This window comes from Pelecanus crispus, chromosome 7, assembly GCF_030463565.1.
Source record: "Pelecanus crispus isolate bPelCri1 chromosome 7, bPelCri1.pri, whole genome shotgun sequence".
In the NCBI taxonomy this organism is placed as follows: domain Eukaryota; kingdom Metazoa; phylum Chordata; class Aves; order Pelecaniformes; family Pelecanidae; genus Pelecanus; species Pelecanus crispus.
Window position 1 is genome coordinate 9,362,234 of NC_134649.1, and position 27,962 is coordinate 9,390,195.

Below are 27,962 nucleotides of genomic sequence, written 5' to 3' on the forward strand. Positions count from 1 at the left end.
ATGACCACTTTACTATTAGTGTTTGTGTGTTTGCGAGTCATCACCACAGCCGTCTCTGTGGAGCTCTCAGGTACGTGCCCCGGCATGTGGAAAAGTGGGGCTGGGCGATGTGCTGCACTCTGGTCCCACCCCCAAGCGTGGGCAGCTGCCAGAAATAAGTGTACCCAAGATCTGCTCTGTGTACCCACAGGGCTCTTCTTTTTGGATGGCTGCTGTGCCATAGCCTGTCACTGTTCTTGTGCTTGGGGAGCCAGGGAGATAGCTCCAGGCAAAGGCAGTTTTATGGGGAAACCAAGGGAACTGCAGCATTCCCCTTTCTTAAACCCTATCAGGTATGATCTCATACCATGGGCAGCAGCTACACTGCAGTAGAGCCCTCCAGTGCCTTCATTCCCACATCCAGCACTGGTCCAAATCCCAAAAGTAACCATGGCGCAAAATGATTGTAACTTCCCTTTTGCAAGTTATTTTCAGCAGACTAGACCAAAAAGGGTATGTCTGAATATGTGGGTACAGGTTTACAAAGCAGATATAGGCATTGGAGCATATGGAAGCACTGGATGTTTTGGACTAAATGTGTCATTGATGTAACCATTGCTTTATCTGGGAATTGGCAGACAGTAGTGATGGCCTGGAAGTGAAGATACCTGAGCAGTCTCCCCTGCGTGTTGTCCTGGGAAGCTCCCTGAACATCCCCTGTTACTTCAACATCCCAGAGGAACAGGACACCAGTGCTCTGCTGACCCCACGGATCAAATGGAGCAAACTCTCAAATGGGACTGAAGTTGTCTTGCTAGTGGCCACCGGTGGGAAAATCCGGCTCAACACCGAGTACAGGGAGGCAATCTCTTTGCCCAACTACCCCGCCATCCCCACTGATGCCACCTTGGAAATCAAGGCACTGAGATCCAACCACACTGGGATTTATCGCTGTGAAGTGATGTATGGGATTGAGGACAGACAAGACACAATAGAGGTCCTAGTGAAAGGTGAGATCCTGCCCTTGCTCTTTCCCCTCAAGATCTTCCTGCCTGGCCTGGGGAGAAGGGAGGAAAAATATATGATCAGAGGAGGCACTGCTCTCCTCACAGGCGTAAACCCTTTCGGTCAGGTCACAGATAAGGCCATGGGCAGGTGAGCAGAAGCCATGGGCCAAGCATTTATTTTAGCAGGCTAGGACCAGACTAAACAAACCAATAAAATGACTCATGGCAGAATATATGGCAATAAAATGACTCTTCTGGCAGAAGGTGAGTTGCAGAGACAGCAAGACGACATCCTTGGCAAGAGGTGGTACTGGATATGCTGGGCTATTGCTCAAAGGAGAGAAGCTGGAACAGGGCCATCATAAGACCTTTTATTTCTTCCAAACATTTTAGGAGATGGGATGCCCTCAGGTGGAGAATTGGTCTGTTCTGGAAAAACTTTCCCCATCATCTTGCAAAGCTCATCCTAGTAATAGGTGGATAAAATAACAAAAGTTTCCTACAATCCTTATCTTGTTTTTTTCTTTCAGTGTAGGACAGGGAGACAGCTTCCACTACAACAGTTAACCAGCAGGTCTCTGCTGCTCACATGCACTGGAGTACACATCTGACAGAGGAGGCTGGGAGCCCCCTCTCTACCTCCTGGTGAATTTTCCACTTGAGTTAAAGCCTGCTCGTGCCAGACCAGAGTGTACTGATAGCCCTCCTTTATAAAGATCCCTGTTCATCAAAAAAAATATGACTTAGATATGTTTGCAGCAGCAGATCTGGAGATTTTAAGTATATTTGCCTCTTCTTATTGTTTCCTGGGTGTTTGTACAGTGATTGACACTCTGAACCCTTGGTCCTGAGCAGGACATTGGGAAGTGGCAGCTTTCAAACCTGCACAGCGGTACGGTCCCTGCTCTGCCTCAGTGGCTAATTTCTGAACCATGCATTTAAAACACTGCACAGAGCTGTATCAGGAAAGTATTGAGTCCTTCTGACAGTGATATAGCTCTGTGTTCTGGGTGATGGTTTTCCTCCCACTGTCCACACTGTTATTCAAGTACCGGCTTTTAACACACCATGACTTTGCTACAGCACCATGGGAGAGCAGTTGCTGTCCTAGGTCACCGATGTGCTCTGCAAGGTCCTGTGAAAGAAGCCCAGCAATTCACCCTTGGCTTGAGATGCTCAAGTACAGATAGTCAGCAGAAATAGTTCATAGTTTCTAGTTGACACGTAGTATCTGTTCTTTGAAACCTTAGCTTCTTTGGAAGGAAAGGGGATGGTTGCTCTTTAGCAGATGTGTGAGTGATGGCTATTGTGCTTTGCAGGCATCGTATTCCACTACAGAGCAATCTCCACAAGGTACACCTTGAACTTCGAGAAAGCAAAGCAGGCCTGTATCCAGAACAGTGCTGTCATTGCTACTCCCGAGCAGCTGCAAGCTGCCTACGAGGATGGGTACGAGCAGTGTGATGCTGGCTGGCTGGCTGATCAGACTGTCAGGTAATGAATGGTGGAGGGGAAAGGGAAGCCACAGCAGGGTCATTAGGAAAGGGCTTCTGTAATGAAGCCACTGGCTGAAAACAGTTGAGAAACTGTTGCAGCTGTTTTAATTGCTGGTGTGCAGAGGGAGGTGGTGGATTGCAAGGCATTCTCTGCCAGGAGAGAATCTATAGTAGGAATGCAGAGTGACCACTGTCCTCAGCTGGTGGTGACAGCCAAGTGGACAATGGCTTAATCCTGATCCTTCATCCTCCCTGAACAGAACAGATGCTATGCCAAAATGCACAAGCGTGGCTCAACCGTACCAAGCCATGCATCCCCCACTGGGGAGGCACCTTGGCCTGATGACTTTGGCCAGTGTTCCCAGGGCCTGCTGTCTCAGCACCATCAGAGAGAAGGCAGGACAGCAGATTATCCTTCCCCTTCCCCATAACCCAGGAAAAGCCATAAATCATCACACTGCGCAGTGCTCCGCAGCTCCCTCCCAGCCTTGTTGCGGCTGCCGGGGTCCTGCTGCCCACCTCCTTACGCTCCCTCTCTCCCTCAGGTACCCCATCCACTGGCCCCGGGAGCGCTGCTATGGCGACAAGGATGAATTTCCAGGAGTGAGGACCTATGGTGTCCGTGAGCCAGATGAAACCTACGATGTTTACTGCTATGCAGAGCAAATGCAAGGTGACTTGGGGCTTTTATTGTTACTAGATGCAGAAGCAGCCAACGCTCTGATCATGCCTGGACCAGACAACAGTAAACAGAGGCAAAGGGCCTAGAGGCAAGACAGGTTAAAGATGGAAAAAGCGCATACCCCAGCAAGGCCAGATGTTCTCTACAGTCTCTTTGTTAGACCTTGGACAATTTTAATGTCAAATGACTAATGCAGTACAAAGGGTGGAGTCCATCTAACGTCCACCAGAGTCCATGCCATCCTACATGTCTCTAGTCATCCATTTGAGGGTGTGACATTCAGAGGCCATGAGCAGGTCATCACCCATGCTTATGACAGGGATCCATTGAAATATTCAGCACAACAGAACTGAAACTGTCCTTCATCTTCCCCTTGCCCTGTGGCTCCAGCTAGTTTGGTATGTTTTGCTCCAGTCTGTATTCAGTCTGTAAGACTCCCTTTCTTCTGGTCTCTACAGACAGTCACCAACATGGGGTTGCAGTTCAGCTTTAATACATAGGACTTTCCTTCTTATCCAGACTCTCAGGAATGGGAAGAGGAAAGAAAGGGAATCGGGATTAAATTCTACAGCTAATTCTTGTGCTAATGGATGGTGTGATTGCAGGTAAAGTCTTCTATGCCACCGCCCCTGAGAAGTTCACCTTCCAAGAAGCTTTCGACAAATGCCGCAGTTTGGGAGCCCGTTTGGCCACCACAGGAGAGCTGTACTTGGCCTGGAAGGACGGCATGGACATGTGCAGCGCAGGCTGGCTGGCCGATCGCAGTGTCCGCTACCCCATTTCCAGAGCACGGCCCAACTGCGGAGGAAACCTGGTGGGCGTGCGGACAGTGTACCTGTACATCAACCAGACGGGGTACCCTCACCCCCACTCTCGCTACGATGCCATCTGCTATAGTGGTGAGTGCATCAGGGCTGTGGGAATAAGCAATATGTCTCTACACATCAGCAAGCAGAAGCTCCCAGGCCAGAGCTAACCTCTTTCTTCTTTTTTTTTTTTTTTTTTTTTTTAAAAAAAAAGCCAGGGGGAAAGCAGGTTTGACAAAGGACTTAGTCCCCCATTCCTGTTCAGGTAGGAAGCAGAGTCCAGAAAGAGCACAGATGCCTGCCCTGTATGGGAGGGGTCTGAGGAGGTGGGTGTAATGCAGCCCTCTTCTCTTCAGTCCCCCCACACCTTCCAGCTTGGTAGCTCTCCAGGAGACATGGAGCAGAGCTCAGGTGCTTCATGTACAAGACTTTGAATGCTGAAGATGGAAAAGAAGGAAAAAGAGAACAGATCTGATCCTGAACATGTGTATAGTGCTGTGATGTACAGATACATGCCTGAGTCTACATACTGGGATAAATCAGAGACTGCAGCAGTCTCCAGCAATCAGAAATGGGGCAAAATTGCACCTAAGAGGTGGAGAGCATCCCAGCTACTCCCCCTTTCTTCTAATTGTACTCTTCTCCCTGCAGCAAGAAGGGGGCAAAGCACAGTGGTATATGGTCTATTCAGGGAAACCAGAGGCTAACATTCAAATAGGATTGCCATTTTTTAAAAAATAATAACAATATTTTAAAATATGTTTTGAAACTCCTTTGATACAGACCTATTGTGCCTGGATGCATGCATGATCAGTGTGTCAGGAGGCCTTGTAAAACCTCCCAGGCCCCTTGGAGTTATCCAGCTACATGGCCAAGCTAAAGGCTGGTCCACCAAGCCACAGCCGTCTGGTTATCTCAGGGTACGCATTTGAAACTGCTGAGTGCAGCCAGTGCTTGTCTGAGCATCTCTATCTAATTCTCTGAATCCTTTGAGGTCTTAGAGGTACTGGCTAAAATGAGCTAGCAGGAAAATGGAATTGAAAATAAATAGAGCAAAGAAAGCAGTATTAGGGGAAAGGGCTGACAGTGTCTCATTATCTCTCCCTCCCCAGCCAAGACCTGTGTTGCTGCATATCCAAGATCTCCCATCCCTCCCTCACCTGCCCAGTTATGTTTTATGCTGCTCTTTAAACCACCATCCTTGCTGTAGGCTGACCTGCTCAGTGGCATGTAAAGCACGTTCTCCTACACCCAAGGGATGTGACATGAGCAGGAAAGCGTTTTGGGAGGGGAAAGATAGCAGTTATTTGAATGTATTTGGTACAGCACGTGGCCTTGTCTGTCCTGGTGATGAGCACGCTTATATGTGATGAGCTTTTAAGTTGTCGCCTGGGCAGAGCAGAAGGAGGTAGTGATCCTGGTGAGACTTCACTCACTGAGTGTGAGGATCCAGTTGTCTTTCTCCCACGGCTCAGACCTGCTGTGGAGGTTATCCAAGCAACCCTACTTCCCTCCGGCCACCTTAAATTCCTTGCAGCAGGCACTAGAGGTCAGTGCAGACTTGGATATGGGCAAGGTGTTCCCGGGAAGGAGTGCTGGGAGGAGAGCAGAGGAAGACCTCTCTTGATTTGCCAGCTGCGGTACCCTCCGTGTTGGGGTGTTGTAGGGAGCCACTGAGGAGGAAGCAAAACCATTTATTTTACCAGACCGTCATGATTTCCCTGCTCCTCTCAGAGCCAGCAAACACCCAGCTTCTTCTTGGAGGCAGCACAAGCACAGTACACCTTGCTAGACTGACCATGTCCTCTGTGACTGTTGCTTTGTCTCCTGGTGTAGGGGACGACGTTGAGACTCTTGTCCCAGGGCAGTTCATCGACGAGACGGGAGGCGAGCTAGGCAGTGCCTTCACTGTCCAGACTGTCACCCAGACCGAAGTGGAGCTACCTCTGCCACGCAACGCCACAGAGGAGGAGGCCCGTGGCAGCATCGCCACCCTGGAGCCCATTGAGATCACACCCACTGCCACTGAGCTGTATGAGGGCTTCTCTGTCCTGCCCGATCTCTTCCCCACCAGTGTCACAGTAGAGACAGCTGCCCCAGAGGAGGAGAACATGACCAGGGGGGATGTCACAGAGGTGTGGGCTGTACCTGAAGAGGTCACCACCATAGCCTTAGGCACTGCCATCACCACTGAAACAGTAGAGGTGACCTCAGTGGAAGAGGCCCTGGGGGTGACTGCCACACCAGGACTAGAGTCTGCCTCGACGTTCACAGTGGAAGATCAGCTCGTGCGAGTGACAGCAGCCCCTGGTGTTGATCTCCTCCCTGAGCAGCCCATCTCCCCCACGGGTAAGTCACCAGGACTCCATGAAGCCTGAAGATCAGTTTCTCCTAGAGGTAACCATTCAGCTGAAAACAGTCTGAGCTTCTGCCATCACAGTGGGCACCCAACTCCCTGGAGGTGTGCAGGCCTGTTGGGGGTCAGGGACAGGCTGATTGCCTCCATTACAGTAGGACAGGAAAGGTGAGGAGGAGGCTGTGGGCCACATGTGCAGCTATCGTGCTCAAAAGGGCTTAGCTGCCATGGTCACCCTGCAATCCCATGTGCATCTGGCTCCAGGGAAGGTGAAAGTCAAGGTACTAAGATCCTAGAGGAGAGCTAATGAGATCCCCAGAACATCACCCTCAATGGTAACAAAGCTCAATGAATGAGTCTTCTCCATCAAAGTGGGTTTCACAGGCACTGGTCCTTGCACTGTTGTTGGGAAGACCCTTTCTGGTCATGCATCTTGGTGGAGGGGAGGTCCTGTATCTGCTGTCTCACCACGACTTCTCTTCCCCCAGGTGTGGTGTTTCACTACCGTGCTGCCACCAGCAGATACGCCTTCTCCTTCGTCCAAGCCCAGAAGGCCTGCCTGGAGAACAATGCAGTTATTGCCACTCCAGAACAGCTCCAGGCTGCCTATGAGGCTGGCTTTGACCAGTGCGATGCTGGCTGGCTGCGGGACCAGACAGTCAGGTAAAACTATATTGACTTGGGGAAGACGCCTCCCAAAATTACTATTTAGCCATGAAATTGAGGCTTTACTCTGGTCTGTCCTGCTGCTCTGCTCATCAGCATCTAAAGCTTTCCTGACCTAAGGTTGTCTCCAGGCCACGATATCTAGTGTCCAATAGACCTGTTTTTCTCAACCTGTCCTACCTCTTTCCTAACCTGTGCATACATCCTGCAGCACTGAGCTCCACAGTGTGCTGACATACAGGAAGAGTGGAGGAAAGTTTGTAGTCATTGCCCCAAGCTGTAAGTGCAGATTAAACTTGTTTCCAAGTCACTCTGGGCGCTTTGAGCGCCTCTAATGGTGAAGTGTTCATGTCCTGCTCCCAAGTACACCGAGGTTCTTCAGTCCAGGGTACATACAGATGACCTTGGGTTTCCACTTCTCTTCTTCTTTTGGTAGGTATCCCATTGTGAATCCCCGAAGTAACTGTGTAGGAGACAAAGCGAGCTCTCCAGGTGTGCGGTCATATGGCATGCGCCCAGCCTCAGAGACCTACGACGTGTACTGCTACATCGACAGGCTCAAGGGTATGTTTTCCCCCTTCCTCTGGGCATGGTTGTGGAGCAAATACATGCTTCACATCTCCACGTCTGCATGTGCGTTGGTGGGATGCAGGGACTCACACCTGCTTTCTCTCCCATCCCTCAGGTGAGGTGTTCTTTGCAACCCAGCCAGAGCAGTTCACCTTCCCAGAAGCTCAGCAGTACTGTGAGAGCCAAAATGCCACACTGGCCTCTGTTGGCCAACTCCACGCTGCCTGGAAGCAGGGCCTGGACAGATGCTATGCTGGCTGGTTAGCCGATGGCAGCCTCCGCTATCCCATCGTGACCCCCCGTCCCGCCTGCGGGGGGGATGCGCCTGGCGTGAGAACTGTCTACCAGCACTACAACCAGACGGGCTTTCCCGACCCGCTGTCCCGGCATCATGCCTTCTGTTTCAGAGGTACCCTCCCACCCCTTGTAGGGCATGTAGACCGGTCTCCTCGGGCAAAGGGATTTCACAAGGGAGGTTGGGCACATAGGGGTGCCAGTTTGGGGGAAGCACTTCACCGGCATCTTGGACTGTGAATTTTTGGAAACTCCCTCCAATACCTTTTTGTTCCAGCTCTGCCACCTGCAGAGGAGGAGGGGGTCACCTCGTTCTTTGAAGAAGATGTGCTGGCAACCCAAGTTATCCCTGGAGTGGAGGGGGTACCCTCCGGGGAGGAGGCAACCGTGGAGACGGAGTTTGCGACTCAACCTGAGAATCAGACAGCCTGGGGGACAGAGGTCTTTCCAACCGACATGTCACTACTCTCAGGTGGGTCAGAGCTTCCCCATCTGCTGGGTTGTACTTGGCTGGTGTTGTAGGGTTGGGACACACCCGAAATAAATGGATAGTGTCTTTGATGAAGGAGACTCCCTGTAAGTCTAGACAATTATCACCATATTAGCAAAGTCTGAGGCTGTGCACACAGATACCTCAGGAGGCGCTACACATGTATATTATTGAACTTTTGTCTAGGACTGAACTACATGACCAGCTGTCCTGCCATGCTGCAGACAAGCACACACAACATTGCCAGAGCACTTTACAAAATATGTTGCTGTGTATCTGGGAGGGGGAAGGCAGGCTAGAAGCAGATCTCAGACCATGCCTTCCAGGGAGGACAGAGCTGCAGTGTGGTCAGAGCAGCACCAAACTTTTTCTCTTCCACATGTTATCTCAGAGGAAGCAGTAGCTTGATTTTGGGACCTAGGAACTGGTGTCACTGTTGACATTGTCTATATTCTGTAAGGTTCCCAGAGATATATAATTTACAGTTGTTTAAGGTATAATGTTCATTAATAAATTTGAAGGGGCTAAATGATTTCTGCAAGAACTTCATGCTTTTATCCCAAAGGTATCAGTTTGGAGGAAAAGTCAACCAGGAAATTGTTAATAGCTTCTTTAAAACAATTTAGTAAATAATTTTCCTCTCTCTCTTTGTTTGCCCTTTCTTTTCCAGTGAGTCCATCTGCTTTTCCTCCACCTACTGTAATACCAGAGGAAACAAGTACCGATGCTTCCATCAGCGAAGTGTCAGGGGAGGTGACTGAGTCTGAAGAACATCAAGTCAGTGGTGAATCTTCAGCATCGGGGTGGATATCTGGAGTCCCAGACACAAGTGGAGAACCAACTTCTGGAGTTTTTGAACTTAGTGGAGAACACTCAGGGATCAGAGAAAGTGGATTACCATCGGTAGACCTGCATACCAGTGGCTTTCTACCTGGAGAAAGTGGGCTACCCTCAGGGGACCTGAGTGGGGTGCCATCTGGCATTGTTGATATCAGTGGCTTACCTTCTGCAGAGGAAGATGTATCAGTGTCTACTTCAAGGACACCAGAAATTAGTGGGATGCCATCTGGAGTGGAAAGCAGTGGGCTGCCTTCTGGATTGAGCGAAGAAATCTCTGGCACTGAGCTAGTCAGTGGTGTGTCATCTGGAGAGGAAAGTGGACTTGCCTCTGGTTTTCCTACCGTCTCTCTTGTGGATACCACATTGGTGGAAGTTGTCACAACAGTGCCAGAACGGCGAGAGGAGGGAAAAGGATCCATCGGAGTCAGCGGTGAAGGAGATCTGTCAGGGTTCCCATCCACTGAGTGGAACACCAGTGGATCCCAAGGGTTTCCCTCAGGAGTGCCCGAGCTCAGCGGGGAACCCTCTGGACAGCCTGAGCTCAGCGGGGAGCCTTCTGGAGTGCCCGAGCTCAGCGGGGAGCCCTCCAGAGAGCCTGAGCTCAGCGGGGAGCCTTCTGGGGTGCCCGAGCTCAGCAGAGAGCCCTCCGGAGAGCCTGAGCTCAGCGGGGAGCCTTCTGGAGTGACCGAGCTCAGCGGGGAGCCCTCCGGAGAGCCTGAGCTCAGCGGGGAGCCTTCTGGAGTGCCCGAGCCCAGCGGGGAGCCCTCCGGAGAGCCTGAGCTCAGCGGGGAGCCTTCTGGGGTGCCCGAGCCCAGCGGGGAGCCCTCCGGAGAGCCTGAGCTCAGCGGAGAGCCTTCTGGGGTGCCCGAGCTCAGCGGGGAGCCCTCCGGAGGGCCTGAGCTCAGCGGGTTGCCCTCAGGACTGGACGTCAGTGGAGAACCATCTGGAACACATGAGGTCAGTGGCCTGGTGGACCTAAGTGGCCTTATTTCTGGTATCGATGGAAGCGGTGAGGCCTCGGGCATTACCTTTGTAGATGCCAGTTTGGAGGAAGTGACAACAACTCCCTCAATTACAGAAGCAGAAGCAAAAGAGATTTTGGAAATCAGTGGATTGGCTTCAGGAGGTGAAGACTCATCAGGCATGGTATCTGGGAGTTTCGACATCAGTGGTGAGCCTTCTGGGCATGTCGACTTTGGTGGGAGTGTTTCTGGAGTGCTCGAGATGAGCGGACACCCAAGTGGAGTGATTGACAGCAGTGGAGAAGTCTCTGGAGTTGACATCACCAGTGGCCTAGTCTCTGGAGAGGAAAGTGGACTCACCTCTGGCTTTCCCACAGTCTCTCTTGTGGATACCACTTTGGTGGAAGTTGTAACACAGACATCAGTTGCACAAGAGGTGGGAGAAGGGCCATCCGGGATGATAGAAATCAGTGGATTTCCTTCTGGAGACAGAGGACTATCTGGAGAAGGGTCTGGAGCTGTGAAGACTAGTGGGTTTCCTTCAGGGACAGGAGACTTCAGTGGAGAGCCATCTGGGATCCCGTACATCAGTGGAGACGTTTCTGGAGCCACAGATCTAAGTGGACAATCTTCAGCAGTGACTGATATTAGTGGGGAGGTCTCAGGGCTTCCAGAAGTCACTTTAGTCACTTCAGATTTAGTAGAAGTTGTGACAAGACCAACAGTATCACAAGAACTGGGTGGGGAAACAGCTGTCACATTTCCCTACGGTTTTGGGCCAAGTGGTGAGGCCTCTTCATCTGGTGAACTAAGTGGGGAAACATCTGCATTGCCAGAGAGTGGTATAGAAACATCAACAGCTTATGAAAGCAGTGGTGAAATATCTGCATTTCCTGAAACTAGTATAGAAACATCCACAATTCATGAAATCAGTGGGGAAACATCTGCATTTCCTGAAACTAGTGTAGAAACATCCACAATTCATGAAATCAGTGGGGAGACATCTGCATTTCCTGAATTTAGCATAGAAACATCAACAATTCAAGAAATCAGTGGAGAAACATCTGCATTTCCTGAAATTACCATAGAAACGTCCACAAGTCAAGAAGCCAGGGGTGAAACATCTGGCTATCCTGAAATTAGCATAGAAACATCTGCAGTTCAAGAAGTAAGTGGGGAAACCTCTGCATTTCCTGAAAGTAGCACAGAAACATCCACAGTCCAAGAAGTAAGTGGGGAAACCTCTGCGTTTCCTGAAAGTAGCACAGAAACATCCACAATACAAGAAATCAGTGGGGAAACATCTGCTTTTCCTGAAATTAGAATAGAAACATCCACCATTCCAGACATCAGTGGGGAAACGTCTGCATTTCCTGAAATTAGAATAGAAACATTCACAAGTCAGGAGGCCAGGGGTGAAACATCTGGCTATCCTGAAATTAGCATAGAAACATCCACAGTCCACGAAACCAGTGGAGAAACATCTGCCTTCCCTGAAATCAGCATAGAAACGTCAACAGTCCATGAAATCAGTGGAGAAACATCTGCTTTTCCTGAAATTAGCATAGAAACTTCAACAGTCCATGAAATTAGTGGGGAAAGTTCTGCATTTCCTGAAATTAGAATAGAAACATCCACAAGTCAAGAAGCCCGGGGTGAAACATCTGCCTATCCTGAAATTAGCATAGATACTTCTACAGTCCATGAAATCAGTGGGGAAGCATCTGCCTTTCCTGAAATCAGCATAGAAACTTCAACAGTCCACGAAGTCAGTGGGGAAACATCTGCATTCCCTGAGATTAGAATAGAAACATCCACAAATCAAGAAGCCAGGGGTGAAACATCTGCCTTTCCTGAGATTAGCATAGAAACTTCTACAGTCCATGAAATCAGTGGGGAAACATCAGCATTCCCTGAGATTAGCATAGGAACACCACCAGGTCAAGAAGCCAGGGGTGAAACATCTGCCTATCCAGAAATTAGCATAGAAACATCCACAGTTCAAGAAGTAAGTGGGGAAACCTCTGCAATTCCTGAAATCAGAATAGAAACATCCACCAGTCAAGAAGCCCGGGGTGAAACATCTGCATTTCCTGAGATTAGCATAGAAACATCCACAGTCCATGAAACCAGTGGAGAAGCATCTGTGTTGCCTGCTGCTAACGTCGAAACAGCTGCCACATCTTTGGTCAGTGGTGAGCCCTCTGGTGCTCCAGAGGAGAAGGAAATTCCTGACGTAACATTTGGAACTGTGAAACACTCAATCGCAGGCATTTCAGGGGAAACCTCTGTCCCAGACATCGTAATTAGTACCAGTACTCCAGATGTTGAACCAACACAGGGCTTCAGGAACCCTGAAGAGCCTCAGCTCGAAATAGAGCCCTCCCCTCCCATGGTGTCAAGACAGGAGACAGAGACAGCTGTTGTTCTAGACAACCCCCATCTGCTGGCCACCGCTACTGCTTCCCTGCCTCAAGTCTCACAAGAAGCAATAGATGCATTAGGACCCACTACAGAAGGTACCGTGTCTTCTTCTTGTATGGAAGGGAAAGCACTATGGAGGAGAAGGGAGGGAGGAGGCAAGCTGTCACATTTTCCTGCTTCTACAGCAGTGAACATTAACACAGAAGCAGGCTAGAGCAAAATATTACTGTGGTGAGAAGCCATAAACATGTGGGGTTTTCCACAGGTCGTGTTCAATAGCTTCTGTCTTAAATGATAGTCTGTGTTTGGGCAGGTAATACAATCATTCAGCCAGCGTAAGCACATCCCCAGAAGCATCCTGGACCTCCCTCCTGCCCGCCCATGGCAATTACATGCCCCTGGGAAGAGCAGCAGAGGATCAGTTCAAGGGAAGCACCAGGAGATGCATATCTGGCCTTCCCCCACTGCACCATAGCAGTAGGCATCGTTCACTCCTCTGAATTGCTGTTCCTGGTGGACGTGGCTGCAACCCAGCTGTGATGAGCAGCAGCCTGGTGGAGCTGGCACCTGCCAGGAACATGATGGGGGTATCATCTGCTTGTGCCCCCAGGGGTACCTGAGTGATGGCTGGGACCTAGGTGAGCTCTCCCCTCTGTGCTGCCAGAGGTGGGGGCTCGGAAAAGGGTATTCTGTGACAGGTCATTGAGAGCCGCTGGGACCAGGCACCTGAGTGTGACATGGCTGGGGAGGGCACTAGGGCATTCACGCCCCCTCTGAAATTGCCCTTAGCCATTGCTATAATCTAGAGAAAAAAAACAATTTTTTTCTTCTCACGCGGAAACAAGAGCAGAGACAGCTCCACCCACCAGAGACTTCCACCCTGGCTAGTGGATGCAGCTGAGAAGCTGGATAAGATGGGCTGCAAGTCTCTGTCCTGTTTTGTTTATCTGTGATGTGTTGACTTGCTGCTTGTATCCCCAAGTGTTTCATAGCACTTGCTCTGGAGTGGGAGGCTGGCCATCAGCAGCTTTGCAGAGCCGAGGGGTAAGAGGCAAAGCAAGCCACCTGGGGACAAAAATCTCTGCTCCCAGCACCATCTGTGCTGAGGGCAATATTTGCATCAAGCAAACCGCTCCAGTCCCTTTGGCACAGAGCGTGGGTGCCCTGTGGTCTCTGTCTGTCTTACACTGCTCTCCGCAGCTAGAATGGGCTAAATGTGTGAGATGATGCTCAGAGCATCGCTACGTTTTGTCAGCTGTGCTGATAAATGCCTTTCCTCCCACCCTGCCCCTTTTTTGGTGTTTTAGTGTTCTGTCTTTGGTAGAACCCCTTGCTGGCAAGTATAAACAGATACAATATTTAAATCTGAGTAACCATTTATGGTGAAAACACTCTGCCAGCTTTCTGACGAGCATCCCCCAAGCAGTGCTCATGTGCTGTGGAGGCATTAGGATACTGCAATGAGAAGAAAATGAGATGGGATGTTGTTGTGCTTGCTGGTGGCTGCTTCTTGGCCAAGGGAGGAGCCCAGTCCCAGTAACACAGAATGTTCCACGACATCCCTGGCCATGGCTTGGTTTCACTTTGCTGGCTCCTGGGGACAGGCCCCATTTCAAAACCATCAATGCTTGTGCTATTGTATGAAGGTCCTACATATGCTCAGTTCTCAATGGGCCACGTGTTCATGTAGGACGTGTTGCTTAAGTATGGTACAAAATGTATGTGCAAAGAGATTTGCTCAGTTCCTTCTAGCAAAAGTATTAATTCCACCCCCTTCCCACATTACCTCCTGAACTGCTTCTTTTTGGTTAATTTACACCATCCAGCATAGGTAGCTCTGGGCTCAGTAAGGGTCTGTAAGTGCAGGGCTTTGTGAAGCTCAGCCTGGTTTCTACCATCATTTCCATCCCCGAAGTGTTTCGAATGAGTCACTGCATTTCCCTCTGCATCACTTCTCTCCCTCTGAGAAAACAGGCAATCACAAACCTTTGTTCAGTCCTGCTCATAACACATTTGAGGTCCTGTCTGTCTCTGCTGAGCAGCTGCACAGCAGTTGCTGCAGGAGTGGGTGAAGGCAAGTCAGCGGAGTCGTTCCCACAGCACTGGTCCAGCCTGGCACGGCATCCGGGGCTTGGCAGGGTGCTGCAGGAGTTACGCACCCAAAAGCCTTCCTTGCACACCTAATGGGCTCTGCTTTTCGGCCATGCCTGCTGCCACATCCATGCCTGGAGACAAAAACAAGCCAGCAAAGGCAGGGTTGAGGGGAAGGAAGGAAACTAGCCAGTGAGGCTCAGTTAAAAAATAATAAAAAAAAAAGTTTTAAAAAACATTGGCCCCAAAGTACGGTTTTATTTCACTGCTTTTTCTTTTTATAAATTACCCACAAGGCGATTGCCAGATTTTTCAGAGAGCTTGTTAGCCAACATTCTTGTGAAGTATTTTGAAAGAAAACCATGTGTTCGGCAGCTCATGTGTGAAGAATCTTGAAAAATGTTCTGAAATTGGAACATGTTGTGTATTTGCAAGTCACAGAGATGACGATGTAGCAGCTGGGGTTTCTTAGCAGGTGACAGGGAGAAGTAAGTGACGACTGCATGAAGTTTTATTGTAGACTCTTTATAAACTAGAGATGGGCTTGAGTACATGTGTATAGCTGGTGCTCCCACCAGGGAAGATATTCTAGGGTAAAAGTTCTCTTTTTATTGGTAAGCTTCTTTACTACAGTGTCCCTATAGGGTTAAATGCAGTCCTGGTCAGGGTCTGAAGGAAGCTCATCCAGGTGGCAAGAAAGTGTATTGACCATGAACTTGCAAGGCCCCTGCAACAAGGCAAACTTCTTCCAGAGAATTAGAGCAAAGTGATGACAAAAGAAGAAAAATAATCACAGATTTCCTTTTTTGGGTCATTACTCTTTACAGTGCTCTGGGGATTGTGAACATGGAAAGTCTACAAGGAAGAACCATAGGCTGGAACCTAAAATGCTATTTCCCATGTTGTGGCTGCCTTTTTACCTGAAACTTCCCAGTCTTGAAATTTAGCTCTTGCAAAAAGATCAGTTCTAATACCTGTTCCTTGTGCTGTGCTCAGAGTTTGTAGGATGTAATGGATGCCCACTAAGTGCAATTAATTTTGACTAACATTAAAGCACGGGTGAAGCTAGTTCAGCTTACAGAAGGAGCTTAGAGTGAGGAGCAGGGAGGCATGTAGCTGTTGCCCTCTTGTCCTGTCATTGAAGAGTTCCAGTTAGATCCAGCAGTCTTTTTGGTGGGATGATTTAAGAGGAATGATGTTTTTCTGTTCTGCTGTAGCCTCTACTTCTATCTAAAAGCCAGAGCCAGAAGCACAAGATGACCGAAGATTAACACTTGGAGTGCCAGTATTTTTTAGTATTTAACCAAATTGAAGGCTACACATGTCTTTAGTCAGCAGTTTGATTCCTCTGTGAGGACAGGAACCCCGCAAGCTTGAAGAATTGTCCATAGGCTTGGCTTCTTCATCCAGAGTTTTGCCAACTCAGTGGGTCTTTTTGCTTCTGGTAACATCTGAAGACAAATAATTATTAGCTGAAAAAAAAGCGTGCTGGCACTTCAGTGAAAGGCTGTGGTTTGGAGCACTCTGACCAGTCAGTGACTTAAAAATTTCACTCAGATTGGGGGAAAAAAGAAATGTGCTGATACAGCAGCTATTTATGTGTGCTTGTCTCTGGTGAAATGAGTTTCTGAAGTCTGCTGCCTATGACCCCAACACAGCTGAAGGTTAGAATCCAAAAGAGGAAAGGTCTTGATGGGCTTTCCTCATTCTTCATGCTCTGGAAGTCCAATGGATACAGTTGTGTTGGTCCAGAGATCAGCCCAGAAGAAAAAAGTCTAGAAAACATTCACCTGATTCATAATGTTTCACCTAATGTGGAATGAAGAGCATGCTCTCAAGAAGGAGATGGAGGTACCAGTCCTGGCTGAGAGGCAAGCAAAAGCACAGACCATTTGTTGCTGACCAGATGATTTGAAGTCTCCACCTTTCTCTGAAGAGGCAACCTACAGTCCTGGACTAGTGTTATATACATGTCAGTTTACTTCTACACATAATATTTTGGAGGCAGAGATGTCCAAATTTCCTGAGCTCTCCTTCCATGAGAGTGTTGGACAAATTGAAGGTCCCAGCAGATCAACAGGTTCTCCTGGAAACTTGCAGTTCTCTAGATGAATATAGCTTTTTAAGGCTGTAGCAATATCTGCTCCTTCTGCTGCAACTTTGGTTTAATTATTGTAGTTAATTATTTTAATGACTTAATTGCTCATTGTAAGTCACTAGCTGGCTATGTGATCTTCAATGCTAGCATTTTACTTAGAATGTGAGAGAACTGTTTTCCCCGACTCCTATTCTTTCCTTGTAGGAGTCACCCTACAATTGCTCCAATGTTTTTCTTCACTGTTTGAGCTATCAGATCAGCAGTTCAAACTTCCCAGGAGTCTCTGAAAAGCAAATTTAATTTGTACGTGGATTTTTTTTTTCCCTCAGTTTCTAGAAGATAATTATCCAGCTGGTCTCTGAGTCCCTGTTTGGACTATAAAGAAAGGGTGAGGGGCACAACAGGGACTGTTGGACATCCTGAAAATGCCTTCCCTTTCTGTCTTACCTTTTCCTCTCTGCAGAACAAAAACAGGAGTTTAAATCCTAGGGTATATTTCTAAACCAGTTACTCACAGCTTCAGGAAAACTATACTTGTTCAGGGTTTGGGTGACAGCATCCTCTCTGTTCACAGGCTGCTTCTCCTTAGTAGATGTTTTAAGCACAAAGCTGACCTTGTTTAATGGGTATTCTTGTTCATCTTCCATACCGGCTGCCATTGAGAGAAATGCACAGACTGTATTGTTTTAAAAAGTGTTAGCACTGTTTCTAGTATTGTCTTCTTAGCTTGGGATGAAGGATTTTAAAAGCATTTCCTTCTCACCACTGACACTGCGTGTTCACTTTTGCATGCTATTTGCCTTCTGAGCAATACCAGGACCAATCTATTTCTCTTTCATTTCTAAAGGATTTCTCTTTCCAGTTTCCATGATCTAGTACAGCGAATTGTTTTTTAAAGCATTGGGAGAATACTTATGTTGTGTTTAGCTGCACCAAAAAAAAATAGTTCTGACTAAATATAGTATGTATCTGGCAATGTAAAAGAAATCTTAGGAAGAAAATGGTGAAACAAATTCAAAGTTTGTGTTGTAGCTGTGTAACTCCTCTTGCTTTCTCCAGCCAACAGTTTACATCTTCCAGATGCAAGAGCCTGGTTGCATTGGATATTTTGTTTTAATTGTTTTATTTAAAAAAAAATCTAGAAGTTAGACCTTGGGTCCTGTTAGTAGCAAAAAATAGCAACTGTTGTGACAATAGATTCAAAATATCTTTGGCAAATTCTGGGTGATATCAACTGCAGTATGAATGGTCTTCTAAAGAGCTGCTAATTTTGCATTATCCTCAAGAAGCGAGTCAATAATATGTTCTAAATGGGCTTCCTCTTCTTGGCACTGCAAGGCATTTTCTCCCCGTCTCCCTTTCAGAGCTGAAGCTCTTGAAAGCAAGGGCTGCCTCTGTTCTGCATCCCATGCCGCATCGCTTGTCCTTTGTTAGCGCTGGGTAATAATAGCAGTAGTCTTGTCTTCTTGTTGGTTGATAAGCACTTGAGCTGCATCTCAAAGCAGAACTGACTTTTTCAATGACTGTTCACCCAAGCAAATGATCCTTGGATGTCAAGGTATCTGGCAGCTGGTGCTGTGGAAGTTCGGGCTCGCTTCCTGCTGAGCAGAGCCAGCACACCTAGCATGCCCCAGGCTTTTCAGTGATTTACTAACCTCATCTAGCTCTAAACTCTGTGGAATGGACATATTTATGGTATATAAAAGGTTATGAAGCCAAGCATTGCATGATAGATGGGATTTTTTTTTTTTACTGGCGTTCTCACCTCCTGTAAATCCTATGGCTCTGATGCAATATCCTAGAAACACCCACAAACCAGCTTGCCAGGGTTTCCAGAGACAACATCTCTGCCAATTTTACCATTTAGAACTTACTTTTCAAAAAGACCTCCAAGACCTAGATTTTCCAGGAGGATCAGAACCAGCAACACTTCTTCCATCCTGGCTGGTATGTTTGAGTTTCCTGGTATCAGCTTGGTGAGGTGATTCTACATCCAGATGGAGATAGGGCCACTGCCCCAACAGCCCAATGGGCTGAAGGGGCATTTTGGTATTTATGATCATCATGTGCTTAAAACATCTTCTCTCCAGCCATTTGCAGCACACTTCTGGGAAAAAAAAAAAAAAAAAACCAAACGTCTGTGTCTCACTTGTATTTGTTTTCTGTTTTTCCAATACTACCAACAAGTACATGCCCTTTCTCTGTGTATCATATAAAAATATATATGTATATGTATGAAGACATATATAACAAATACATTATATGCAGAGATTTGTTTTTACAGCATATATAATATGTGCAATCATATTATATACAACATCTGTAAAAGGAAATTCTGTTCCAGTTTTATTTCCCAGCTGGAAATTTGTGGCAATGAATTTGCACATGTGTGCCTTCTCCTCCTCCAAGACCAGGGACGACAACTCACAGTGGGTCTTCTGCAGCTCAGAAGAGATCTTGGATGTGTCAAGTTTTAGTCCACATGGCTGAAGATGGCTGAAGACTCGTTACTCCCTGCTAAACGTTCTGCTTTAGCTCTCGTATGTGCTTTGTTCCCACTTCTGCAGCATGCTTTTCACTTCATGGAGCCTAACGGACAAAGGAGAGCCTTTCCTTACTTGTTCAGCTGGAGCCCACTGGAATCAACATGAACTTCTGCTGCCACTGCTGTTGGGAAGCCCAAGGGGCCTCTAGAGTTGTAATCATCTCTCAGGATACTTCATTTTCCTTTATGGTCCCTATCTTCTAGGAAGCCCAAGAGTGACTAATAAGCAACAGCCAGCCAAGTTCAACTCTTCACTTCTGCTAGGCCCATGACCCCCATTTTGTTCCAGAAAGTATTTATCAGTATCATGGAAATAGGTTCTCCAATTCTCTTCATGTTGCAGTGAACAAAGAAATCCAGAAAGCATTCACAAGTATTTAGAAGGGCAATTTAGAGAAAAAAAAATTCCTTCTATCAGTGAAGAACTAACTGCAAAACCGGTGTAAGAGGTTCATCAGCCATCTGAGGAATAATTGCATTGCTGGCAGTAATACAGCCTATAATAAAGATTACAACCTTCATGCTCCAAAGCATGAACCAATTTACCATCCAAGGTCAGGAAGAATTTTTTCCATCACTTAGGCATGTTACAGAACATGTCAACTTTTAGTTGACATATCAGACATTGGCCACTGAGTGACTAGACAGCCACACGGAGTAAAACATACGTCTGCTCTCATGTGTCTGGGGACACTGAGCAGCTGTTCATGGTTCTGCAGGGAGATAGTGTCCAACAGAATATACCCCAATCAGAAGACCCCCCAAGCACAGACCTTGAGGAATTGCTGCTCTTCTCTGGTATTTCCATAGCCAGCATGTTTATCATCTTTGAATATTTCCTCACTAACCCCTCTCATCCATAAGAAGAGCATGGAATGTTAGTCAGCACTTTTAAAGCCTTACATTTGTTCCGAGCATGAAAGAGAGAAGCAACTCGCATGAGGATCTAACCAGTCATCATTTAACCTAACCTGCATGGATGTGTTCCTACTTTCTTCCTTAGTCTTCTTCCTTGTTTCTTGAGTTGAACGTCTCTGAAGTCTTTCCATTCTGAATGATTTTTCTTCTGATTCCAAAGCTCAATAAGTAGGATCAAGGCTCAGTCTGGAGAGATACTGGGAGAAGAGCTTTTATTTCCAGCACAGGCTAGATTTTACTATATAGAGATATAAACTGGCTACCCATGGCCTTCTTCAGAGCATCTATGCTTCCTTCCTTCTGCCCCAAGATGACAGGGGATGGAAGTGCTACCCAGGCTTGTGCTAATTAGCAAGTTGAGAAGCACTGGAGAGTTGAGGGCCAAACTCTTCCCATACCAACTTCTCTTTTCACCTCCAGAAAAACAGAAAGAATCTTAAGGGCTGTTCTAGGTGGGAAACTAAGGGAATCCACAGCTGGAAAAGACATACTACTTCATCATAGAATCATAGAATCCCCACTGTCCCTTCCAGCCCCATCACAAGCAAGAGAGACCATAGTGGGGACAGATCTGGAGAAAATGGGACTGCACTCCAATATTCTTCACCAAGGAAGAGGCACCCATAGCTAGGCCTAAGATCCTCAAAGGGAAGAAGTTGAGTGTCTCTGAACCGTCTTTGAACCCACTTCTTTTCTTCTCCACACATTCTTCATCTTCACTGAGAAGAAATTTCTTGACTCAAGACTTCATCTGAATTATAGTTAGGAAGAAAGTAGTAGCGAGCACTGGCCCCAGGAAGACCAGTTAGGAGCTAGAGATCTATTTCAGGATGTTTCTGTTACTTATAAGAATTCCACATTCTTCCTCATAGACCCATAGCAGGTGGAGACAGAGACACCAGTTTGCATGTTTGATCCATCAGGCAGAGACAGTGGACAAGGAAGAGTTACCACAGCTGTCAAAGACACTGGGTGCTGTGTACTGGATACATCTTGCTGAGCTTGTACGGATATCTTCAGAGTGGTGTTCAACCATCAAGTGACAGAAAACCAATGTCTTCCTTGTAGGGTGGGTTGGGTCTTTTGCCTTCCTTCTTCCAGCAGCAGCAGTGGCAGTATCTTTTAAAATAAACCCCTAGCAACTCCAGGTTCCCCCAAAACAACTGATATTCCCTCCTAAACAAGCAAGGAAACAACTTCTCCTGTTGGTGGAGTTGTCTGCCCAGAGCCCTAATGGAAGCCCTTGATTTCTTGCAGACACTGATGAGTGCCACTCAAGCCCCTGTCTGAATGGAGCTACCTGCGTTGATGGCATCGACTCTTTCAAATGCTTATGCCTTCCCAGCTACGGAGGGGACCTGTGTGAGATCGGTACGGCCTACCTGGCTTCAGCTAATCTTACTAACTGCTGCACTACTTGATTCACACCCTACCCCCCAAAAAAGCTGATCACAAGTGCTCCGATCAGTCCTGCCTTCATCTCAGTAAGCTAACATCTAACAGCAGCTTAAAATACACTAGGGAAAAGCTTTGAGACTTTTGCTTATGTATTTTGATTACTTTGTTCATCACAGCACCATGTCCTCTAAGATTCCTAAGAAGGAGCTTCTGGTGTCTTCTTCATCTTTCTCATTTTTGTTAAGTTTCTCTAGTGAAGCGCCGTACAGATTGTAATGGTGTTGATCACAGAAGCCGCTGTCCCTTTGGGTCAAGGGTCTTTCTGTTCATCTGTAGCAGTAGGGAAACATCTGAGTACATCTTCACCTCAGGCAAACTTTCTCTGCTAGACTGGAATTTCATGGAAGGATGCTTCAGCTGAGCCATGAAAAATGATTGTGTTTCTCTCTGTGAAGATGCAGCTGAGAGAAGCCTCATTCACTCCAGGAATCTCCACCAATTTGACACAGCACGACATTTTTGTCATCTCTTCAACGTGGCTTCCTGTGGCAAAATCAGCAGGGAATCTATATCTTTGAAAAAACATGAAGTGACCTATTTTTCCATCAAAATTAGGTACTATGACCTGCACTAATACTTCTTTTTGTTTCTACAAGGAAAGAAAAAAAGGATTTTTTTTTTCTTAAAGTTGATGAAAGTCCAAACTTTTGTCAGCTTAGCTGTGTGGGAGCTCTCCTGCCTTGCTCAAACAAACGAGGAATAAGGTTGCAGTGTCTTCTTCACCTTGGCACAAGTAACAATATTGTATATTGGATTTTCTGCTTCCCTTTCTCTGCATCTCTCTTTCTGCTTCCAATATGAACATATGGAGCAGACCATAAAAAGAAGGCTCAGCATCATTGGGCCATCTGTCTTAACATCACTTTCCTAATGCAACCTAATGAGACCCTGGTTTACCCATCCCTCCTACGTCTTGTTGAAGATCCCTGTAATAGAACAAGAGACTTTCTACCCTGAGGCTGCTTACAATCTTGTTTGGTCCAAGCTAGACTTAATTTCCTCTCTTCTATGATTTATGGGCTCATGATGCCTGGGGGCCAGAGCCTGGGAAATGCAAGAGGAAGCTAGTGCCCAAATTCAGTGGTGAGTGTAAATCTTCATTATTACTATGAGGAAACTTTCCTTTCTATAACATCTGCTGGTCTCCAAGAGCAGCAGGACACCTTAGGTGAGCTCTGCCATCTGTGCACACAGCCAGTCCTTGTCACCACGAAAATGACCCTACTAGGGAACAAGCTTTTAGTCATTCTTTTCCAAGGCAATTGCTGTCATATTTCCCCATAAGTAACAGCTATGTAGGAAAGAGTGGCCTTTCTCTTAGGAAATGTTCTACTGAGGTTCTGTGCCATGTGCTGTCCTATCTCAGACTGTGATGACAAGGGGTGGTGTTCAAGCTGCTGGAAAAACATCTTAAATCTCAAAAAGACAGAGCATGTCACCTTGTACAAGCAATCTGCCTGCAAAGCCCAAGAATCCTTAGAGCTTCAGCTACTTCCAGATAATCCATTTGATCTGTTGAAGAAGACAGAAAACGTTTTTAATGCCTCAGCTAGCAACCCTTCCAACATCTATGAAGCATCTGCAATCTCCAGCTGGAAGAACACCAGAAGGGTGGATTAGGAGGAATTAGTGTGATTGAAGGTGACAAGTGCTTTGACCTACCAAGTTTAACAGAAGAAAGAAACTGAGTACAGAAAACCTTACTGGAAAGGGAGAGAGGCATGAAAGCCCTCCACTCCAAGAGACTCATGAAAGCCCTCCACTCCAAGAGAAGCAAGCGCCTGAGAACGGGTGGTAGATCAGGCATCTGAAAGGCTGAGGTTAAATACGTTTCATTTTCTGTTTCCTTTGGTCACATGGAGCACATGTGTGGTGTTGGATTGCATGGGAGCTACTGAAGGCCTTTTCTGGTAGTTTCTCCATTCACCTCTGCTCCTCCCATCTGTGATTTCATTTCTTTTAATTAATGGGTTCAATTATTCAGTGTTTCTCAGATGGTAAAAGATGTTCTGAAAAGTTGAGAAATTTTTGTGCTTTTCTAGCAGCTTCCAAGTTTTTCCCTTGAGGTTTAGTTTTCTCTCTCCACCACGGTAAGTTTCTGCCCCCATCTCTTTTCTCCCGCCTCTATAGGCTTGCTTCTCCTCCAGAGCCCCAGAACCACACCAAGTGATCCGACCACCTGAACGTGGACTCTCCTCCCCTCTTTCCTTTTCAACACATGCGTGTTGATTCTGGGCATCTGGATTCAGGTTTTGGAGTTTCTTTCCAAAGCAAGGAAACTCTGCAGGCCAGCACAAGTGGGAAGAGAGGTGTTCTTACTTGGTCAGTTCCTCAAAAACAGAGTCCAGGAACATTACATGCTCTGGAATAAGTTTGTATCACTCAAGCTTTCTAGCAGCACTGGTCACGTTTCTGCAAACACAGGGCCTTCAACACAGGCTCCCCTCTCTGCGTGTGTCTTGGATGCATTCTGATCATTTTCCCTGGGATTTCCCACAGGCAACGGTGTCAGGCAACCATGTGTTCTTCCATGCCATGAGAGCATGAGCTGCTAAGAGGTGAGTTGGAAGGCTTACAGACCCGTGCACCAACTCCTTTTCACCCCTCCTTTGTGTGTTTCAGACCTGGAAAACTGTGAGGAAGGCTGGACCAAGTTCCAAGGCCACTGCTACAGGCACTTTGAAGAGAGGGAGACCTGGACGGATGCAGAGGCCAAATGCCGACAACATCAAGCCCACCTGAGCAGTATCATCACCCCAGAGGAGCAAGAATTTGTGAACAGTGAGTACTGAGGACAGCCTGAGACTGGGCAGGGGTCCATCCATTGGACTCTGAGTCTATGGGCAGATTTACCCAAAATGACGTAAAAAACCACAATTTCCCCCACTGGTGCTCAGATATTTCCTAATGAGGCCTCACCCTTGCATGGGAGAGGAAGAACTGTCCAGCCATGAGACAGAAGAGGGCCCTTTCTCAGCTAGGACAGATCTTCACTCTTACCACGTTGCTGATGTGGCTTGTTCACAAGATGTTCACTTGCTGCAACAAGCACAGTGACCCATCCCAGTGTGAGTGGATCCATGCTCATGGCACTGAGTGGGGAGGGAGATGGACAAACATGATGCAGGGGAAAAAGGACATCAGGAGCTAGTGACTGGGAAGGAGCCAAATGACCCAAAGGCTCCAGGGCCAGAGACAACTGAGGTGGCAAAGAAATGCTTCCAGCAAGGTGTAGGGGAACCATGACCCACTCTTCTCTCCCCCTCCGGCTCTTCCAGGCCATGCGCAGGACTACCAGTGGATCGGCCTCAGCGACAGAGCTGTGGAGAATGACTTCCGTTGGTCCGACGGGCACTCTCTGGTGAGCCTGCAGCCTGGGGCACAGGCAGGCACTGGCTTTCGGTGGAAGGAAGAGGTTCCCCTTTGGTTGGAAGAGCCCCATGAGTTACGTGCTGAGTGCTTGGGTTGGGCATTGAGTAGAGGCAGCCCTAAACTTTGTAGAGCTCATGGTTTTTCCAAACCTCTACTAAGGCTGGTCAGCTAAGCTCCTGGGCACCATCGCGGTAGAAATAACCACTGTAGTAGCAGTGCCAGCAACCCATGGTCTCTGCTGGTGAGATGTACGGGGAGGCAGCAGCAGGGATGAAGGAGGGAGTAGAAGAGAGGGCTCAGTCTTAGGTGAAGGGCTTTCCTCTCTCGGCAGCAATTTGAGAACTGGCGGCCCAACCAACCTGATAACTTCTTTGCCGCGGGTGAGGACTGCGTTGTGATGATCTGGCACGAACAAGGCGAATGGAATGATGTTCCCTGCAACTATCACCTCCCTTTCACCTGCAAGAAAGGAACAGGTCAGCACCCTGTGCCGTGCCGGCAAGGTTTGGGGGCATAGGCAGTGGCTGTGGGGCTGGAGCCAGGGCCAGGGTTTCATGTCCCCAGGCAGAGCAGTACCCTTGCTGCAGCATCGCTCCTGCACACCAGCCCCATGCCCTCCCATGGACATGAGTGGCTGTTGTGATGCCCAGCTCTCACTGCCTCTCTGTGAGGCAGGAATGGAGCCCTGAGGCAGACTGCTGCTTAATTTCAAGGCCCGTCACAGAATTTCCATATTCTCCTGCCCCTAAATTTTGTGGACAGAGGCAATCTCAAAATGATTTAAGGTTTTATGAACTTTTTCATCAACTGTCCCTTTTTTGTATTGCCTCTGTCTGTCGTCCCCCCCCCAAACAAAGCAACGATCCTGCTGTGGACATCATGGCAAAAAAAGTCCATCAGGCTCAGGTGATGGCACCTGTCCACCTGGGACCCAGACACCTTCTAGATCAGAGATGTTATTCCAAGGCGGGAATAACAGGGGAGGGCATCACTTCCATTGCATGTCAGGGCTGTGCAAAGATGGCTGTGGACACAGCTGCCTCTTTCCACCCCAGAAGTGACCACCTTTCAAGCAGCCGCTGCACACCGCTTCTCTCCAGCACTTGGAGACCCCACGGGATGGGGTGCAGAAGAAGCAGAGTGACGAGGCTGTGCGTGCCCAGCCTGCACCAGGCAGGCAGGAGCTGCCTGGGTGTGAGCTGCTCGCTCAGCCAGGCAGCACTCCTCAAGCTCTCCATGTCTCTGCCCATCTCCTGCAGTGGCCTGTGGGGACCCCCCCATGGTGGAGAACGCCAGGACCTTTGGTCGGAAGAAGGACCGCTACGAAATAAACTCCATGGTGCGGTACCAGTGCAACCAAGGCTACATCCAGCGCCACGTGCCCACGATTCGGTGCCAGCCCAACGGGCAGTGGGAGGAGCCACGGATATCTTGCATAAACCGTACGTCTCGCCCCCCTCACCTTTGGGATAGGGCTGATGCATCCCTGCAGCTGGGAGAAGGAGCTGGGAATGAGGGGAGCATCGCCTTAGGGTGCAGGTTAGCTCCGAGCCAGGCAGAAGGGGACATCATGGTCCCCTTGACTTGTCGAAAGCTCCCCTGTGGTGGGGCCATGGGAGCTGGCATCTTCTGGGCAGGTGTGGACCACGGGGGCTGGCTGGAGGGGCGGCCCAGGCAATTCCTGGAGCCAGGAAAGGGCAACAAGGAGCTTACCAAGGGCCCAGGCTACTTAAAGAAAGGAAAGAAAAAGGGGGAGTTTTGGGACCACCTGCATCAGCAGAGAGAATAGGAGGGGAGAACTGTGCTCCCTGCCGAGACCTCCCCGGCATCCCCCTGCCCTGGGAGCGGACAGGAGCCCTGCAGCAGAGCTAAGCCAAGGGACAGGGCTGGGCGCCTCACCCTTCTCCTGTCAGGCCTCCAGCTGATGGCAGCCAGCCCTCTCCCACTGGCGTCCCAGCCCACGCCCGGGCCTGCCTACGCCCCTGCCCCATCCCTGCTCGCTTGCAGTTTCCCAATAATTTCATTGGCCTCAGCCAAATCACATCTGTCCGGTGGCCTCCTTGCCAGGTTCCGGTCCAGCTGGGCAATTCCAGCTAAAGTAACAGTCCCACAGTCAGGGAAAGTTGATACGGGCGTAAGGGACAAACCTCCGCCCCAGGGAGGAGATGGAAGGCGGAGGGATGGAGGAGGTGTCCGAGGGCGGCCGGGTGGTGTGGAGCAAGCCACTGACTCCCTTGGCTCTGCCACAGACCTGGAAGGCTGCAGGCTGCTCCCAGCGCAGACCATCAGCCACCAAAAGGCCTACACTGTTCCCAATCAGCTTTTGCTGCTTCCACCAAAACCCTCCTGCAATTATCGCACCAGAGCGGTGCCAGCTTCGAGGGAGACTGGCAGCAAAGATCAGGCAGAAACTTTGTCCCTGCCAGCCAGACGGGGCCGTTTCCCCTCCTGTGCCCTGAGCACATCCCACCGCTGATGGAGAGTTCCCTCGCTGTCCCAGGGGATCGGGGCGGGACTGGCAGGGCAGCGGGGGAGACAAGGAAGCGGTCCCCATGCCCACGCCGATAGCCCTCCTGGCCAGGCACGGGGAAGGGATGGGACAAGCAAAGCCCGGCTGCGGGGGCGAGAGAAGGGCCGATTGTGCGTGGGCAAGCGGGCTGGCGCCGGGCACGCACAGCTGCCCACCGGGCAGCACTGCCTGCGGCTGCCCCGTATTTTTCCAGGGAGCCAGGGGCCAGGGCGGCCAGCGCGGGACAAGCAGTGTCTCTGTCCTGGCTGCTGCTAACAAGGTGCCTTTTCTTCTCCTCCCTCTTCCGCAGCCTCCAACTACCAGCGCAGGCTATACAAGAGGAGCCCCAGGAGCCGGTCGAGACCGAGCGGCAGAGCTGTGCACAGACCCACCCATTAG

General features: G+C 48.7%; 1 protein-coding gene across 2 annotated transcripts; it reads left to right on the plus strand.

Annotated features, from left to right (window-relative positions):
• On the plus strand, positions 1-27,962 carry ACAN (aggrecan). 2 transcript variants are annotated; one of them, XM_075714019.1, is made up of 19 exons: positions 1-70; positions 618-989; positions 2,306-2,480; positions 3,028-3,155; positions 3,770-4,063; positions 5,807-6,319; positions 6,815-6,989; positions 7,429-7,556; positions 7,678-7,971; positions 8,134-8,328; positions 9,017-9,687; positions 9,901-11,140; positions 11,315-12,667; positions 21,482-21,595; positions 24,305-24,463; positions 24,961-25,043; positions 25,386-25,530; positions 26,314-26,496; positions 27,874-27,962. In XM_075714019.1, exons 1-19 carry the CDS (start codon positions 1-3, stop codon positions 27,960-27,962), a joined length of 6,381 nt encoding a protein of 2,126 aa, XP_075570134.1. The 2 variants fall into 2 exon arrangements, with proteins under 2 accessions (XP_075570134.1, XP_075570135.1); XM_075714020.1 differs by lacking the exon at positions 21,482-21,595.